This window comes from Ambystoma mexicanum, chromosome 6p, assembly GCF_040938575.1.
Source record: "Ambystoma mexicanum isolate Mex_15411 chromosome 6p, UKY_AmexF1_1, whole genome shotgun sequence".
NCBI lineage: Eukaryota > Metazoa > Chordata > Amphibia > Caudata > Ambystomatidae > Ambystoma > Ambystoma mexicanum.
Genome location: NC_090935.1, coordinates 973996077 through 974015341, shown reverse-complemented (window position 1 = coordinate 974015341; position 19265 = coordinate 973996077). Strand labels below are relative to the sequence as shown.

The 19265-nt window shown below is 44.1% G+C and overlaps 1 protein-coding gene across 3 annotated transcripts in view; it reads right to left on the bottom strand.

Annotated features, from left to right (window-relative positions):
• The window catches only part of CSNK1G3 (casein kinase 1 gamma 3), a 1399476-nt gene that overhangs the window by 216955 nt on the left and 1163256 nt on the right, over positions 1 to 19265 (bottom strand). For all 3 annotated transcript variants that reach the window (XM_069625586.1, XM_069625585.1, XM_069625587.1), the window contains one exon: positions 18264 to 18370. In XM_069625586.1, coding sequence (XP_069481687.1) covers positions 18264 to 18370 — 107 coding nt within the window. The remainder of the gene's footprint in view (positions 1 to 18263; positions 18371 to 19265) is intronic.

Genomic DNA, 19265 nt, shown 5'->3' with positions numbered 1-19265 from the left:
CTGTCAGCGAACGTGTTGTTGGAAAGTGGTGTCATGCCGTGGCCATCCAACTACACAGCAAGAATAGTGATCTACTCGCCAAGTAAGGAATAGGTTGTTCATTACTCCAATAAATTTGCATAAGATGCATCTAAATAATTTCACTAGACACTGAACCAATATACACTCTTGTCATTTTTGCGACAGAGAACAGTAGGATACCTTCATTCAACTTGTTTCCCGTCCTGATTAAGGCCAACTACTTGACAGCTTTATGCATGAGCGGATTATTGGCCGAAACACAGTAGTGTCAACTACCTCTATGTCCTCAGCTTGTAGCGTCAACATTGTCAATTGTGAACTGTTTTGTACTTTATTTCACATGTTATCTGTTCACCAAAATCCCTAGATTCTGTAAGGGATGATACATGTCCATCTGCCTTCAATTTAACTGGACAGAACAACTATGTATTGTTTACAGATATTTTTATATTTTTGTTGTAAGTCTGTAACCTGCTTTGAAAGCCTATTTTGAAAATGACATTTTATGTATTAAAATAGTTGGGCAAATCGCTGAATTGCTCACACTTCGACCAAGAGCAATGTTTTTCTTTGTAGAGGGTCAATGTTATGAGTGCATATAAATTCAGTCACCCTGATCATTTCTCTATATAGCTTGTGTTCCTAATATTACAGTGCAGTGGCCTCTGTGTATCCATTTGAAAAACACCTTTGTTGGCTGTAATATTATGGACAAATTAAGAGGATGATCAATACATTTACAGTCAGATATACAAGGCTCTAGGCAAATGTGTATTAAACGACAGAGCACATGACAACCTGGGAAAGGCCAATGAGAACAGTCACTGCATCTGTAGGCAAAGACAATGTGATGGTACACAAGCTTGAACATAGAAGGTTGCATTTAAAAATATCCTAATGATACCACAATCTTGTATATTTTCAGAGGGCCAATAAAGTCCAATGTAGGAACGCCAAACCAACCACAGTAAAGGTCCAACAGATCTTCAATACAACTTTTAACAGTTAGCTTGTCCGCCTGATGGCAAAGAAACGGAAGGCACATAGCTGTGGTGCAACCCTGGCAGTTGGTCAGATGGCCAAGATGAGTCAATTTAAAAATTATACTTTGATTGATGGGGAGCCAGTGCAGGAATATCAAGGCATGCACAAAGTAGTCTCTTCAGGAGACCCTGGGTAGTCCCACTGCATGTTCAGACTGGTTAAAGGTCTTAAGGGTTTTCACAGTCCTGTTTCCAGTGGTCCCATTATGTCAGACAACTTTGAAACATTAAAGGGGTCACCTTTCATAAGGCATGTTATCTGGGTTAAACTCCATTAGTGTTTATTCAATGATTTTAATATGTATTTGAAATCTAGAAAGATGATTCTCAGAGTCACTATTCACTGGGTTATTCTTGGCATAACCACAAAGTTCAGCAAGGTCTTTCCCTTTTCCAACTACATAAGTATCTGTGCCTTGGGGTACAGCTTTTCTGTTAAGGTGTATACAGCCAACTGGAAGGCCTCTCACTTTACCTGGGCCAGCTAGGTTGCTATTCTGGTCGGACTATCTTTTTACGATCGCTGGAATTCACCATGGTTGCCGTTTTACACCTGTGAACATTTATGGGTACATGGTAGTGTGAGGCCTTTTAAGTTTCCAACTGCAGCTGTAATATCATAAAATCTGCACCTCTTCCTTCTCATTGTGACCAGGGCTTAATTAATCAATCTTTCTTAACATGCTTTATACCAGAGGCCAGTCTCCAAGCATGGGGTCGGTATTCAAACCTGCGTTCCTCTGCATTGCCTTGCTTCCAAGACAAACGCCTTGCCCCTGAGCTATACTCCTGGCCCATTGATCAATATTCTGCATGTTCAGGGCATGTGGACATTGGGGGTTTGGGGTCCGTGCTGTATAAGGGTACTTCTAAAACCATTTCCACTACTGCTAAATCCATTTCCACTATTGGAAATTCTCTGGTAATAGCCTTGATCGCCATAGAACCATTTGTCAAGGTTTAACATGTACAGAATATAAATGTCTACGTTCCCCCTTTAAAAAGACAGCATGTTTTTTCTTGACTGAATAGGATCAGCTTTTCTTGTTGAAGAAGCACCGGTTACCTTCAGAGCTACTTCTGATTTGTGGAAGAAACCATGGGTTTTCTTCATCCCTTTGCCAAGGTTTGTAGTTGGACTGACAAATTGTTTTAAGCCTGTCCAATATTGTGGATTGTAGATACTATCCCAGTATCAGCCCACTGATAAGCAGTGGCAAAGGTGACTGATTTTTCCAAGGCCACTGTCTGTAGCAGAGCATCCGTTTCTTTATCAGGTGGGTGGGTGGGCCAGGGGTAGCTGTTCTTTATCCTTGATATATACACACCATCATTTGAAAGGGCCGTCCATGATGCAAGGGGAGATCTAGAGCAGCCTAGAAAGCAATGGCTGCAAACTCTCAATGTGGTTAATAACCACTGAACAGGTTATCATGCCTTGTTCTTTCGAGAGAGGGGCGCCTGCTACCTTTTTTGTATTTTTGAAAGGAACTTGGGGTTGGTCACCCTAGGTTACCTGGGGGCAACCAGAAGTGGACTCCCTGCTCACTGTGCTTAGAGAGACTCAGCTTCACCTCACTGATGATGCCCAACAAGGCTGAAACACGTGTATGGGGTTGCTGATGGTACTCTTGTTCAGACAGGAATTGCCATAGCATTTCGGTGATGGACTGCCCTCGTGGGTGGGACAAAGACTGATATGCAAATGGATATTTCCCATCTGTGAAGGTACAGTGAGCAAAAAGCAATGGCTGCGAACTCTCAATGTGGTTAATAACCACTGAACAGGTTATCATGCCTTGTTCTTTCGAGAGAGGGGCGCCTGCTACCTTTTTTGTATTTTTGAAAGGAACTTGGGGTTGGCCACCCTAGGTTACCTGGGGGCAACCAGACATGGACTCCCTGCTCACTGTGCTTAGAGAGGCTCAGCTTCACCTCACTGATGATGCCCAACAAGGCTGAAACACGTGTATGGGGTTGCTGATGGTACTCTTGTTCAGAGAGGAATTGCCATAGCATTTCGGTGCTGGACTGCCCTCGTGGGTGGGACAAAGACTGATATGCAAATGGATATTTCCCATCTGTGAAGGTACAGTGAGCAAAAAGCAATGGCTGCGAACTCTCAATGTGGTTAATAACCACTGAACAGGTTATCATGCCTTGTTCTTTCGAAAGAGGGGCGCCTGCTACCTTTTTTGGAGATCTAGAGCAATCTCCTTTTGTTTAATTTGGCCTAGAGTTCTGAACAGAAGGTATTTGGTAGGCTGAGATTGCCTCTTTCTCGTTACTTGAACTCTCAGGTAACATGATAAGTATCTCCAGGTTACAGTCTTTGTTTGACATGTGATCCCTTGACTAAGGCTAGCATTCTCCAATCGCTTCTTGAAGGGTCAACTTATTTAGTAAAATCCTTCTCATCCCACTTTTAACACTATTTGCAATGATTTACAAGTGATTACATCGGATTCAGATGAATACAGCTATAGAAGCGTTCATCGCAGTTATTAAATTTGGAAATTCTGCTTTTGGGTGGTCTTTTAAGATGAGTTTGTGTTACACTGATACTCAGTACATACCACTTCTTGGTTTCTCTATGGTCAAACAGTATTTGTAATCATAGAACTACAACTCCCAATGAGGAATGATGTGATGCTCTTGTTCATGTGCATGTTACAGCGCTAGGCAAGTGGAGTACTTGTTTCTTAAAGAGAGTTAGTTTCAAGTAATCTCTCCGTCAGTGCCACTATATAGTCTCTGGAAAAAAGATTGAACAACAACTCCTAAAAAACAATGTTCATCCCACTTAATCAGCGCCTCTGCACTATGCCTTTGGAATGTTATAACTGCAACTCAGACCAGTGAAATTCTTCTCTGCGGCTAAGTCAGTGCAGTTTCCCTGCTCCACCTCAGGGTCTTGCCTGCCTGAGATGTTGTACTTCACCTACTCTCCAATCTCATTCTAACCCACAGCTCCCCTATACTGTTTGTCCTTGGCAAGGTCATCCTAAAGTCACCTCCTCAGTATTGGAGGTATGGGGGGGGACTGCTCCTCTCCCAGCTCTTTGCAGCAATCTCTCCAAACAGCTTGGTTCCAAGACTATGCTCCCCTCTCCCCCTGTTTCAAATGACTTCACAGTAACGCATCTTTCAGGTAACACATCTTTACCATTTCTGACTTTTTAATTAAATTGATTAACTTCTATGATCTACATTAGTTACTATTAGCAATCCTTGTAATTTAGTAGAACAAGGAACACACTGTTGGTTATTTAATAGGGATGTCGTGACTCCCTAACACTGATTTGTTGATTTTGTTTCTGGGCCACATTGTATAATGATTGTGAACATACTATGAGCTTTAGGAACATTTCCTCCAAGAATATGGTTACTCTATAAGGAGATCAAGTAAATAATAATCAGACTTATCATATTTGCTATTACGATCTGGTTTTTAGAATAGAGGGCCAACATCTATTCAGAACCTGTCTTAATATATGAAGAACATTTTACCACCGGCAGATCTCTCTTCTATCAAAGTTAAAGAAAAACAAATTCCTCACCATTTACATTGTTTAACAGATTTAACTTCTTGCTCCTAATGAAGGGAGTTCTATCCCGAAACGAGTTAGGCCAACTATAAAGAAGAATTTAAGAAAAAGTGGAGTGCCTGAAACATTTCTAATTGAATGTCTACAAGAGATTGCGAGTCCTTAGTGGATTTAATTAAGTTTCATTGAAATTTCGCCTGTTTCTTTCACCAGTATATAGGTGTGCAGGGTACAGGGGCACCCTATCTTCTGGATAGCAATCTCTTTCTATTGGGCACTTAAAGCAGGCTTGCATCACCTGCCTTGAGGTGTAGAGTCTATCTGGCCTGGACGTCTGGTGACTTGCTCCCGCAGCTCCATACTGAGACGCCCTGGGTCACTTGCTATTGCAGCCACCACTGGAGGACAGTTTCTTGCTGACTGGTTTCTCCTTGTCCCCATAAGTTGTTGTAGGCCTTTGGTCAGGTCCCAACATACTCCGGTTACAATTTCTTTGTATGACCGTCCTTAGGCCCTGCAAGCCTTCCACGTAGGTGTCCTGTTTATCAAAGTTTTGAGTTCTACGTATTTTTGCTGGGTCGTGGGTTTCCTTTCCTTCAAGTCAGATGTCCCAACTGCGATAAGACCTATATTTCAGCATGCAAACTCAGTTCTCCTGCCATCCCTGGGCCAAATCTTCCTTGTCCAGCATAGTGAATACGTGCTCCGGATATTGTCATCTTATTTGGATTCTTCAATGGGGGTTCCCGGTGTTTCCAGGCCCTCTCCTACCACACTGTCATTCTCTGGCATTGGGTCCATTACACTCAAGACTTGCCATCAGAATGTAGTCCTGACAATGGCATTAGGAAAATGATCCAACCTAAAGCCCTTTACTCTTTTTAGAACAGTGTCTTGTATGTTTGACCTATAATCATTATTGAAGATTGTTGCTTTAAGGTTAATTCAATCATCAAAAGTGAGTGTGAATTATTTTATATACTTTTTGGCTTAAATATACTGACCTATCCACCTCCTCCCCTTCCCTAAGTGAAATAGCACTGCCCTGCTATACGACCCAATATACATTTCTTGACAAAATTGTGTGTGTGAATTATCTTTGGAGGACACCCTGTACTCAAATAGGATAAGTGTTCTCACACCCCTCACCAGGGGTCTGTGGAAAAAGCCCTTAAAAAAAAGACAACTAGCAGAATCAACATTCGGTGTTTTTTGAAGTGGGAACACTAAGTAAAGAAATACAACATTCTGGCATTAGAAATTTCATTAAGATAGTAATCACTGAATCACTGGACACCGTAGGGGCAAACTTTTTCCTGTTTTTTCTTTTTTTACATGCTTAGTTTTACTGCTAGTTCTGGGCTATACCTTGTAATGAAAGTCTTAAGTTACTTACCTGTAACTGCATTTCTCCAGCATTGGTATTTTTCAAAGATTCACATGCTTGAATATTCCCCGTCAGACTGGGAATCCTCAGTAATTTTAAAATAAATATGCATTTTTCCCCTAGGGAAAAAACAATACTGTTGGCCCATTATCTCTGTACAGGCACTCACTTATGTAGTCACTCCACCTCATTTTGGTCCCTTTTGACCCAAACCAATAAGGTGGGAGGGCTTAAGCTCCACCCCAGGCAGCCATCTTCCGATTTTGAGACCCAACAGTAATTGCTATAATGATGACTGCATGCCTAAGGAGTAGCCTCAAAGGGGAGGCGGGTGGGCACATGTGAATCTTTGAAAGATACCATTGCTGGGGAAATACAGTTACAGGTAAGTAACAGACTTCTCCAGCATTGGATCCTTAATAGATTCACATGCTTGAACAGAATACCAAGTATTGGAAGCATGCCACCTACTTCATTGAACCACAGAGAGTACCCTGAACCCGTTATGCATGCTTGAAACATGAAGGGAAGGAGAGAAAGAACAATGGCTGCTCCTACTTCACGCAACCAGACGTCTTAGGACTGCCTGTCCTACAGCTAGTTCAATTTCAGCGTTTTGTTCTGTATATCGTACTTGGCGAACTTATGGAAAGTGATCCAGGTAGCCGCCCTGCATATGTCCTTTATGGCCACTTCCACCTGGAGAGCTGTTGCAGATGCCTTCCCTCTTTTAATGGGCAGTAGTTGGACAGGTAAGCGGGTTGCCCTTGGTCTTGGGGCAATGGGTAATGAAATGTACCATCCATTTGGCATGGCCAGGTTCGGAAGTGCGCTGGCCCTTGACAGCCGCATCAGTGAAATAAACTATCTAGGAGATGCTCCAAGAACGCTAGTGCATTCTAAGTAGAAGTTTAGTACTTGTGATAGACCTAGCGAGTGCAAGGCGTGCCCCACGATGGAGGTATGATAGCCAAAGGCCATTCGGAGTACGATGTGTTTAGACCTAGTCCTTAAAGAAGATTGCAAATGGAGGATCTGAAGATAAAGCTTGCAGTACTCTGGTTCATCTGTAGATGTGATCGCCACTCTGTCAGCGACCTTATCATAGAGGGAAAGGTTTGCATTTGTGGATGGACTCGTAAGGAGGTGCCGCTGATGTCGTGAAAACTGTGTTGAGACTCCAGCTTGGAGTCGGTGCTGACAGTGGTGGGAAGGTCGTCGGCAAACCCCCATGAGGGTTTCAAATGCAGGGTTAGAGGCAGAGGATGTAACTCTGGGACCTCTGGAGTAAGGCGTAATGTCAGAGAGGTGAACCTTGACAGAATCCTGCGATCGGAACGCTGTAGCCAAGTGAATTAGGTTAGTCAGCAATTAGCTCTGGCCAACCATGGGTCGAGCTGTTGTGTCAAGCCCCAGGTTGTAAACCATTTTCCTTTCTTTGCATGTGGCGCGGTGGGGGAGCCCTGTATGCTTGAATAATATCCCAATATCCGTCTGGCAACGCGAGTCCTTTTCTGGGACCTAGATCCGAAGCAAGGCTGTTGTGCCTGGTGGCAAAGAGATCGATGTGAGGGCTATCCCACCCTTTGAAAATTCTTTGGACCTCGACACATACGAGTTCCCATTTGTGGGACGTGGAGAAAGTTCCAGCTCTGTTGATCTGCTAGAATGTTGCTGTGTCTCTACAGACCACAATGCAGATCTGTTACCTTCTTGTTAGCATCATGTATAGAGGTTGTGTTGTGCATATGTATGGCAACCAACTGCCCTGAACTGGTAAAAAGGGTTTTAGCACCCATCAGGTTCAGTGTTTGAGAATATTGATGTGCAATTCCACTCATTACCAAGGTAGAGCTTGGTGGAACGGATGTGACTGGTGCACGCAGTGTTCCCATGAGCCTGATGCTGAACTCCCTTATCGGTTGAGTTCTTTCTGTATCGGTCCCATTCTCAACCTGCAAATAGGAACCAGCAATGTACATGATGACAACCTGCCCAGCAAGGACTTGCAGTGGCGTACCATGCTAATATGTATTTTTAAGAACCCATTGACCAGCTGGGAAAGCTGTTATTCTCTTGGATGAAGGTCTTTCTAGTGGAATGTGGGTATCTGGTTCAGCCCTTAGGAAGAGGGTGTGCTACGGCAGCCAAATTACTGACTTTTTGTGATTGATGGGAGAAAAACTAGATTTGTGATTGTCTCTTTCATCTGATGGACCACTCTGGTTGTCCGTACCTTCGAGTTTGCTTTCATGAGCCAATTGTCAATGTATGGAAATACTCGTACCCCTGCTCTTGTAGGGTGTACAAGCACCAGGGCGACATCTGTTGAAGAGCCTCGGGACTGACCATAGATGAAAGCACCCGGATGTGATATTGCTTGCCCCCTTCTGTAAACCGTAGGTAGGGCTAGCATGTTGGAACGGGTATGTGAAAAATGAACCTCCTGCTGGTGGAATGTAGCTAGAAGATAGCCCTTCGGGAGGCCTTGTTGGGGCATGTTCATTTTGAACCTTTTGTGCCTTACCTATGTGATGAAAACGCGCAGGTCTAGGAGCGGGCTTGTTAGACACCTACAACCACTAGAGCGCGTACCTAGCTTCTGGGCATCAGTGTTCTTTATCACTCCTATCACCTTCCTCTTCCCAGTACTCCCATATACGTGGGAATGATAGGCAGTTCTTGATATGTCACACTGAAACAGGTCATCATTAGTAAGTTTTGTGGGTTGTTGGTGAGAACTATCACAATAAGCCATAAAGGCATGAGACATGGATGGTGCAGTGTTATGCCCTTGAGGGTTGCCTTACCCCATGTGGTACTACCGCATATAGCCACCCCTAGGCCACATGGGGAGAGGCGTGAATAGAATCCCTACCCTCCTTGATTGTGAAGAATATTGAGTGTACGTGGAGGTAGGACTGACAGCAGTGTGAGGAGCTCAGTGATGTGTAAACATCTAATCTTTGTATCACCTATTTGTCTGGGGTAATCTTTTGCCATTGATGCAGGTAGAGGCTGACCCGCCCTCCTACCGGGGTGTCATGTGGGAAGGAATAGTGCTTCCTGTCCATTTTGTTTGGATGACAGGACCCTTGTCTGGGCTGTCCCATGCCTGCCTCTCTGCGTCATGTATCTGGAGGATGGCTGGGATCTGCCGGGAGGTCGACCTGTTGGCCTAGCCTTTTGCATGGAGTACAGCTTGTTGTTGGAACAAAACTTCACTGACCGGTCATGAAGATAAGCCTTTCTTTGTTGTTGTCCCTCAGTGAATTGATGGCTCAATTTAATATCATGTAGGTGATCGTTAACCTCTTTGCCAAGAGAGTCTTGGCCTTCGAATGGCATATCGAGGATCTGCACCTGCACATGATTGGTCATGCAGGGCCACAACATGAGCCATCTGCTGACTTGAACTCTGCGGCTTCCACCACCAAGTGAATCATTGTGATGCTGGAAATGCATCGGAGGGACAGGGCCTCTGTATCCTTGTCCTTTATCATGTGTGTTCTGTCTTGTTTTCCGCGCAGGAGTTCATGTGGGACTACTGGCGGTGCAGCTTGTCCTTTTTTTTTGGTGAACAGACCCTTGGGATACCCTTATGGCCCCCATGTGTGAGAGTACGACCCCATAATCCTAGTGTATGTTTCTGGCTGGCACCTGTGTGTGGCCCACAGAGCAGGGTAGGGTAGGGTAGGGTAGGGGCTGGTGGCAGCTCCATGCTGAATTTGACAGGTGCTCCGAGTATCCTTCATTTTGGGATACCCAGGGCCTGCCATTGGAATCAGTTGATTCCTGATAGGAAACAAGATGGCCCCTGGGGCCTCTTGCTTCCTATCGCCTGTTACCTTATTTTCCCAAAGTCCCGGGAAGCCCCGACTCTGTCCCTTCCCCCTGATTGGATGTTGGGTGGAAGTTCCATATATGGTATTGTGGGGAATTCCAGGCCAGACTGGCTGGAGCCCTTCCAATTACTGTATGTTGTGGGTACGCCCATGGGGTGGGACCTGGGTGAATGGAGTGTGTGACGAATATGCATGTCATGTTGTGGGTGTCTAGTATCTGGTGGTTGACACGACTGAGACAGCCCTGCCCGAAACTGGTATGAATGCAGTGTGGAGTGTTGAATGGCGCAATACTTGTCTGAATCCACATTCCGTGTTGTGAGTGTCTGGATGGAGAAGAATGGCCTGAATGCCCTGTGAGCCTGATTGGCTGCCTGACTGCCTGAATGCCCTTCTGAGTGATTGGTTGCCTGAGTTGTGTCCCAGCAGAAAGAATGGGAGATCAAGAGTATATCTGGGGGCCTCTCACTGCTAGAAATCATTCAGAAGCTGAAGTTGACACTTGATGCTTAACCTTTAAGCCCACTGAAAGAAGAAGAGTTGCTGCTGCTGTCCTTCGCTAATCTGAAAGCTGTGTGACTGTCAAGGAACGGATCCAAGAGAGGACCTTGTTAGGAGACCTCTTCCAGAGCTACGCGGGACCATCGTGCACCAGCTGATCTTTGCCAAAGCTCCCTGGACGTTAAACCCTCAAAAGGCTGCTGACCGAAGACGCGGACCGCCGTGGGATCACAAAGTGAAGCGCCCGGACATTGAAGTCCATCGCTGTCGCCAACCGGAGCCACAGTGCTCCGTTGCCTAAGAACATTGAAACAAGGACTCCCTTGCTCATCCCTGTCGACTGCTTTTGTCCTGCCGGAGAAAGTCAAGGCCGCCGATGACTGAGGAGAACCCGCCGGTGGGGTTCCCGCCACCTGAACACCTAGGAGTCGCAGACCAAGGTCTAAAAGCCAGCCGTGGTTACGTCCCGTCTGCCGACGCCAGACGCTGATGACTTGACGACCTTGCTGGGCCAAAGTTCTTCACTGACTCTTTGCGGCACGCCTCAGCTTGCAGGACGTTTGACAGATTGTCAACAAGCACCGCAAGAACCGAAGCTGCTGCCGCAACTATAGTGTTCACTCGACTCTCGACGACCCGTGGCTCCTGCCTTAAAGGGAGTGCTCTCAAGAAGGGCCCGTCGATGACTCATCTAAGAACTCTACAAAACCAGGTACTTTGGGGTCGTGGAACCTTTTAGAAAGGACTCGAGACTACTAAGCATAATTGGGGTGGGCTCGTCAAATACGCTTTATTTACAGGTTGCCCAGGTGGGTGGATCCTCGCACAGAACTGTCTCTAGGTAGACGGGGCCCTGTTCTGCCATTGCTTGATCTAACTTGCATTCTTTCTGTGGTCTATCGTTGATTCATCTTACAATCTGATTCGTACATTATTGGGGCTGTTAGCCGTGGCACATTTTAAAGGAATCAATAGTTAAGTGGTACCACGTAGACCCATATATATTTGCCACTATAGTATTGCCAGAGTACAAAGTGTGTTATTGTGATTGTGTATATAATGTGATACTTATTTATATAAAGACTCTGTTTTCACTAACAGTGTGTGGACATTCCTTTGTGGGTGCTTGGGGACTACACTGTACTTAAGAACCAGCCCGCATCACGTCCTGAGAGCTTAAGCCTCGATTGCTCGCCCATAGCTCTTGTAAAATTAGGTTGTGTAATTTAATAATTATTAGAAAGGGACAGGTTAGTATTAGTCCCCGAGACCTGTGCCACTGCCAGGGTGTGTTTAACACTGAACTCTGCTCATCACTGCGCTGAGTGGACGGGAGAGGTTGAGAATTTACAACAGTTTTCCTCGTGAATGGCGCAATAGTCATGGATGAACGGCCATTAGACATCGATTTGCTTCCAGTCTATGTGTTTCTCTTCAACTGTTACGTCATGGACAAGGGTTCCTTCATGGACGAGGAAGTAGTCGCCTTTAGAAATAGCCATGGTTGAGGTTTTTTTTATATACAGCGGGTTAACTGTGGACGGTATTCTCCCCAGTCTGTGGTCATGGATGAGGGCTCTCGTGGACGAGGGCTCCTATTGAGTTATCGGATGATGGAACTTCTCCCATCGACGGATGTGGATGAGGGCTCCCAGAGGTAGTCATGGACCAGGGATTTTCCATAGGCGGGGAGTTAGCCATGTACGGGGGACTCCTGCCATCAACGAATACAACTCCATAGAAGACCCTTGATCCCTCATAGACAAGGCACCCGTCGACGGCAATATAGATGCAACAATCAATTTTAGAGGACCTCATGGACAATATGTCCGTGTGGACTATGGCTTGGTATCGTGGTCAACAAGGGAGTTTTACCTGTCACTTCTGATGCTTTTCAAACGGAAAAGTGGGGTTTAGGATGTTGTGGAGGGTTCACAGGATTGTCCGCCACTCCTTACCCCTTTTTCTTAATTTTGCACGTGGTGATGTGCCCCTTTCCACTGATGAAGCTCTTCTCTTTGAAGCATGCTTCTCAAGGTCCCCCTTCCCACTGATGGAAGTTCTTCTCTCTGAAGCTTGCTTCTTAGGGGTATTGAGGGACCTGACAGGACTGTATAAACACTGTTCATCCTCAGACAAATGGCACTTACTCCACACATGAAGGAGTCTCCTGTGACTGCCCAGTAGAGTCTTCTGTGTTAAGGTTTAACAAATGTCTAAGGACAGTATTAGCTGGAGTCTTCATGGCCCTGAGGGGCCAGATGTAGGCTCTTACCTCAATGTCCAGATAAAGACAAAGGTTTCCTGGGCTGCAAAACACAAATTGTGTAAGGCAGAAGATACTCTATCCATTAGTAACAAAATGGTTTGAAAAATATTTGAAAACACTGACTAATAAGACAACGCTCAGGAGAGCTGTGGAGGATTCCCTAGTCACTAGACTGTGGTGAAAAATCTGAAGATGGCTGCCTTGAGTGGAGCTTTAGCCCTGCCACACCATTGGTTGGTGTCAAAAGGGACCAAAATGAGGTGGAGGGGCTACATAAGCAAGTTCCTGTACAAGCATAATGGGCAAACAGTATTCCTTTTCCTAGGGGAAAAATGTATATTTATTTTAAAACTACTGCGGATTCCCAGTCTGACCACAGGGAATATGCAAGGATGTGAATCTATGAAAGATCCAATGCTGGAGAAGCCCAGAGATAGTAGAACCAGCAGAGTCTCAGTAAGGACTGAAAGCGACATTTTCTGTTCCAGTTCATCTCTGCTGCCCATCCCTGTCCTCTTCATGAATTGCAAGTACAGCACAGCGAGTGTCAAGCTTGATTAAAATGGAGCACAGTGAATTGGTGAGGGTGACAGCCAGCCAGGCAGGCCTACAGATCAGCCACTTACTCCATACAAAAAGGCGAATATTCCCAAAAAAGAAAAAAACAGTAAAAATACTGCTGACAAAAAATAGTTAACACACACATAAGGTGCGTGGTTTAACTGATTTTCACACACGCAGCTCCATGGATATGTTTAGAACAGCAGTAAAAGTAGTGCCACAGGAAAAGCTATTATTACTGCTTGATCTGAAGAGGTAAAACTACATCTCTCTTAATGTACATAAATAACTAGATGCAAAGAAACATTCACAACAAAACATTTTTGTTTTACAGTTAAAACAGGTTGACTTGCTTATAAAATACTCCCATTTGGAATGGCACTTACTTTTGTTACTCCCCGTAATAGCATTTTACACTGAACTTTATAAGAGATATAGGACTAAAATACTCCCACTGTAAAGTGTATCTGGTGCACTGGTGACAACATTTCAACCTGCCAAGGTTGTGGATTGTAAGATAGGTATAGGACCTAGAAGGCTTAGAGAAAGTAGCAGTTGATTCCAAGCTATTGGAAACATATACAAATGCCTCAATAAAGGTTGATGTTTGCGCTCTGGAGAGAACTACCTTCAATTCCCTCTGCATACCTTGATACCTGGCACAGGCACAACATTTTTACACATGTAAATAATTAGAACCAATGCTTATATCATCAAGTCTTAGCTTAGATCAGATTGAAAACCGGGTCCATTTGCCTCACTGCAACTGCAGCCCTAAGATAGGTAGCTCCCTATTTCAACCTATACATAGAATTGAGGTAGGTGAACTTTCCCTAGCTATCTTTCCCCTTTCTAAATCTTCACCCTTAAGTCCTGACCAGGGGGTCAGCAAACAATGACTCTACTGATTTGTTGACAACTCCCAATGGCCCCATAAAGCAGAGTCAATGTAAGACATCCTGGGAGCTGTAGTCCAGGAAATCTGGAGAGTCAATGGTTTTAGGCCCCCAATTTAGAGTATTTCTGCCATCTAGTTTCCCTAGTCGACATCTGTGTACTTATTATTTGGGTATAGACAATAGGTCTGCTACCTGATACTCCCACACACCATGGGGTTTGGAATTATTTTCTAGCTTTGGCTTAACATGGCACGTGCCAGCTTTAATGTGCACACTCCATATAAAGACTTACGCGGCTACCCCAGATGCTTTTTCAAAATATTTAGAGGGGTAAACATGGTTCGAAATTGAGGGGAGCTGGGAGCCATTTAGCTCCTGCTTGTAGCCTAGCAGAGCCTGGTTAGCTTGAAGCCAACCATAACCATGAGCTACTTTTGGCTCCCTAAAACCACTGATTCAATACAAACATACCTGTGAGACATTAACTTTATGTGTTTAGGATAATCTATACATGAGCATTAGGACACATCTATATAACATTTAAAGTATAAATGGTTAATAATAATGGATAGAATGTTAAGTTTGCATCTTATGTGAAAGTTAGATTTGCAGAACACTATGTACTAGCTCCACGTTCCCAAGTGGTAGCTCCTGCTCATTGGTTAATGCTGGAAACCCAGGAGCTGCCTTGAGCTCCTGCTCATCCAATCTTAATTTCGATTCCTGGTAAGCATATCCCAACACTACAGTGCTATCAACCCTCCCACCCCATAAAGGAAAATGTGCCCTCATCTCGTTTGTGTATAAACATGAATTGTTCTTGTGAGGAGTGGCCTTTCAAGTTTTAATGCTGTACGTAGTGCTTAATCCTATTCACTACCTTTGAGTGTTTATCAACACTATATACAGTTTCTAAATGTGGTGCCTAGCTGCCAATAGCTTAAACAGATTTAAGACAATTTATGCATTCATTTTTATCACACTGAGCTAGACACTTTACCTTGTTAAACTGCGTCCTATGCCCAGTCTTTGGAAAAGGTGAGTAGCCTCAAGGGACCATTGCCTGCAATTCACAGTTGGAGGATTTAAACCTTTTGGCCTTGTTCAGCATGTTGTGTGTGCAATTCCACAGATACTTTACTGTAGGTATTACTTGTGATTTACATTCAATTTGCTTCTTTCAGCCGTTTCTTATTTATGAAATGGCCTTAATGGGCAGTACATTGTATCATTTTTCAGTTTTTACTGGCCAGTCTAGCAGACATGTTGAATGGCAATCATGTTTAGGTTGTGTGAGGAACCAGGAATGAGACGCGAACACAGAGGACTCATAGGGATTGCTACAAACTTTTATTGAAATAATAAAAGGGTTGGAAAATGCATCACTATCCCTACTTTAGGAGGTATTTCCCTACCTTCACGAAAACGAAGGGTCTGTTGTGCGTCATGAAGTCCAAAGCAAAATGTCCTGTGTCCGAAATCCTATCCTAGCCTGCATGCTCTAAAGTTAATTATAAGGTGCTACGGGTATTGTCTCTGGCCTTGAAAGTGAACAAATGTTCAGTTCAAAGGAAAAGGTTAACTCCAACAAAAAGGTTCCAAATGGATAATGTTCACAGCTCCAGGGGACGACTCCCATCACCAGGTTTCTTTCCACAACACAAACAGTTCAAAATAATTCAGAATCTCAAGGGCATGCGTCTTCCTTATAATTCCCTTTTCATAGTGTTAAAACCTGGGTTCATGTCCCAACATGCATAACACCTCGTATACTCTCCTGCCAGGCGTCTTTTACATTCAATATACTTCAAAGGGGAAGGGTCTTCCTTAGGATGTTCTTTCTATACTTGGTTTTGCCTGGTATACTCTCCTGCCAGGGCTGTCTCATGTAATACAAGTCTTTCACATTTGTGTGTGGGTTCCAGGTACGGAACCCCTTTTCTAATTACTTCACTTTACCAATTGGTTTCTCTTTTCCCAAGATATTGGGGGCCGACATGTTCTCACATTCATCAGTTCCACAACTTCGCCCCAGTGTCTCCAATCCATCCTGTGGGCTTGCTTGCACTTGCTTAGTGCTTTGCTTTCCTATGTGATGCACCAAGTGAAGCGCCCCAGTGTCACAGATCCCTGCTACGGGCCCACCAGATTTGTTCGGATGCGCTAGAGTTCCTCGCTGTTTTCGCTGCCTCTTCTCTCTGGACGTCACAGGCGGCTGGCAGTTCTCCTGCTCTGCTGTTCCAGTGGCATCGGAGGGGCTTCCCCTCTTCCTTCGCTCCCAGCAGGATTTCCACGAGCGCAGTTTCCTTAAGCTGCCTCTTTCTGTGTGACCGTCTGCTTCCTCCAGGCTCCCAGAGTCAGGACTCTCTCCATTCTCGAGGTGTAATCCTTTTAAATGTCCCAGTGCTTGTTAGACACCTACAACCACTAGAGCGCGTCCCCAGCTTCTGGGCATCAGTGATCTGTATCAGTTTCAATCATCTTCCTCTTCCCAGTATTCCCATATACGTGGGAATGATAGGCAGTTCTTGACATGTCACACTGAAACAGGTCATCATTAGTAAGTTTTGTGGGTTGTTGGTGAGAACTATCACAATAAGCCATAAAGGCATGAGACATGGATGGTGCAGTGTTATGCCCTTGAGGGTTGCCTTACCCCATGTGGTACTACCGCATAAAGCCACCCCTAGGCCACATGGGGAGAGGCTACCTCAGGAAGAGGAGAGTAATGACATCAGATTCATCACAGTTGTCATGTCTCTAATTGTAATCAGGGCATACATTTGAGGCTACTCACAGCTTCCAAATCGCATATGCCTCCAGACTACTCCATCTTAGTGAGCTGAGCAGGCCTTGAAAATTCAGAAAAAGTCACATTAGGCCTCCAGGTTGAGTTCCTGAGTTTACATACTCAACCTAAGAACAATACACTTACCCAATAGGAAGGGTGACAGAAAATGCCCCAGTGCTTTCTGTAAAATGATGTATGTAAGCACACTTTGCATTTGGCACATTGCTGCCACACAGAGGCCAGCCACGAACAGTAAAACGTAGTTGCCATTTACTACAAACAATACTTGTTTGCAGTAAGTGTCAAATAAAAGTTTCAAACACCCCCATCCTTGCCAGCAAGGTAGAGTATCATGCAAATGTTACTCAACCTTCATAAAATATAGATTTTTCAAGCTCTGCTGAGGACTCTTTCTCCTAGTTCATGTGAGCACATATTAGCATTATGGAAAGACTCTCTGCCAAGTAATCAAAAACATACTGTACATATCACTTAACAGGACATCACTTAACAAGTGACGGATCAATATTCACCCTCACCAAAGGGCAAAACCTGTATTTCTCTTGGAGAATCTGGTTATCCCTCTTCCACTTCACCCTTTCCATTTGGTGTCTCCCACCAGTCATCTGCTCATAGCCATCTCCTAGTTCTGACACATTTGTCAGCCACCATGGCGATCCCAGATGATACTTCTGGTGATGGGATGGAAATTTAAAAGGTAATCTCATAATTAAACCTTCATACTTCAAGATCCCACTTAAGCACATCAAAGCCATCATACAGACATGATTGATTAATAGCAGTCAAGCGATGTACTAAAAATAGAAACTCCCTTCACTAAATTATGCTCGTCATGGACAGACTTCCTTCCCTTTTCCGTATTAGCATTTCCGTTGATCCACTACCCAAAAAGTCTTAGTATTTTTCATTCTACTTTTGTTATGCTCTCCCCTTCCCCATTTTCCTTACATCCTCGGTTTCTCCACTGGAGGGGGCACAAATGTTACTTACTGGAAATGTGTCTGCATTGTAAGACCACTATGGAGGTTACTGGTACAGTATAAAAGCTAATTAACATAACACATGACCTAGGGGAAAAAGGGCTCTCCTAAAATGTCAGTAGAAGTTCAGAGATTACTCAGATGGGAGGCCATATCTGAATGTTCAATACTCAAAAGCGGTGGTTTGGGGTGCACTATAATATGATTTTCAATGAAAGGAGTTGCTGAAATGATATGAAAGTGGGCAAGATGAACTAAAACTATTTTTAAAACAAAAGCACAAATTCATAGGATTGTAATATATGGAGTAGAATGAACGTTCAATGTATTTTTGTTAAAAGGTTTTTTTAAACTCAAATTAAAGAGCAATCTTGTGAGGCAAAAAATACAAACATACTTTGTTTCATCCAGTACTTCAACCTCTGTAGGTGCTGTGATGGGTGCATTGGAGTGGCCAGCAGTCGGGTCATCTGGATTTAGATCACCATTTGTTGAACTTACAACCTGTGGACACAATAGGACAGGAAGGCAACATTACCTATTGAATAAAACATCTCATCTTCCGTTTGCACGGCTGTCATGCCTCAAAGAACAGAAACATTGCACTAAACACTACAAGGTTTCTACAATTAGGCATGCCTTGAAATCAGTGATATTTTTCTGTTCTAAACACATGCAGAGCATAACAAATAAGAAAATGGTCCCTTATCCCCAACAGCACAGCATCATAATTATTGTTTTAATTATTGCCATGTTATGACTCTCGAGGCAGAAAAAAAGATTTGAGCAGGACAAAGGAATACCTAATGAACCATAACACAATCACAACTGCTCTACAAAGAGCAGTATAGAAAGGGTAATAGTAGAATATCTTATAATATTCAGTTTTAACATATTTAGGCAATAATACCAGAGTCAGCTGGCTCCACCAGCTGTTAACCCTGGGTTGATCGGAGTGCTGCCAGCTGATTAATCGCACCAACAAGGATGTTCTGGTCATTAGCATGTCATCAGATTGTCCCAGGTCGCCAAAAACATTTGTATTAAAGATGTGGAACAGTGCAGAAGCTCTATTACAAGTAAAGAAATAGAAACAACAAAACATGATGGCTGCCGGGGGAGTGAGGGAAGGGATAGTCAGAGGACTGTTCTGTGCAAGGGAGGCTGGTGGGAGAAGTGAAAGATGGCAGGCTCAAGGGAGCAAAGATGAGAGCAGGAACCTTGGGAGGGAGGCTGCAGCTTCAAGGGTGAATGCAGGTTTATGCCAGAACTTTCAACTGCTTTTCTGGCCCTCCCTTTTGGGTGACACTTTCTCTCCAGATGGTAAACACTTGCAAATTACAGGGCAGAGTCATTCAATAATTTCTTGTAATTTGCATTTCAAAGTCTGGCAATGCTT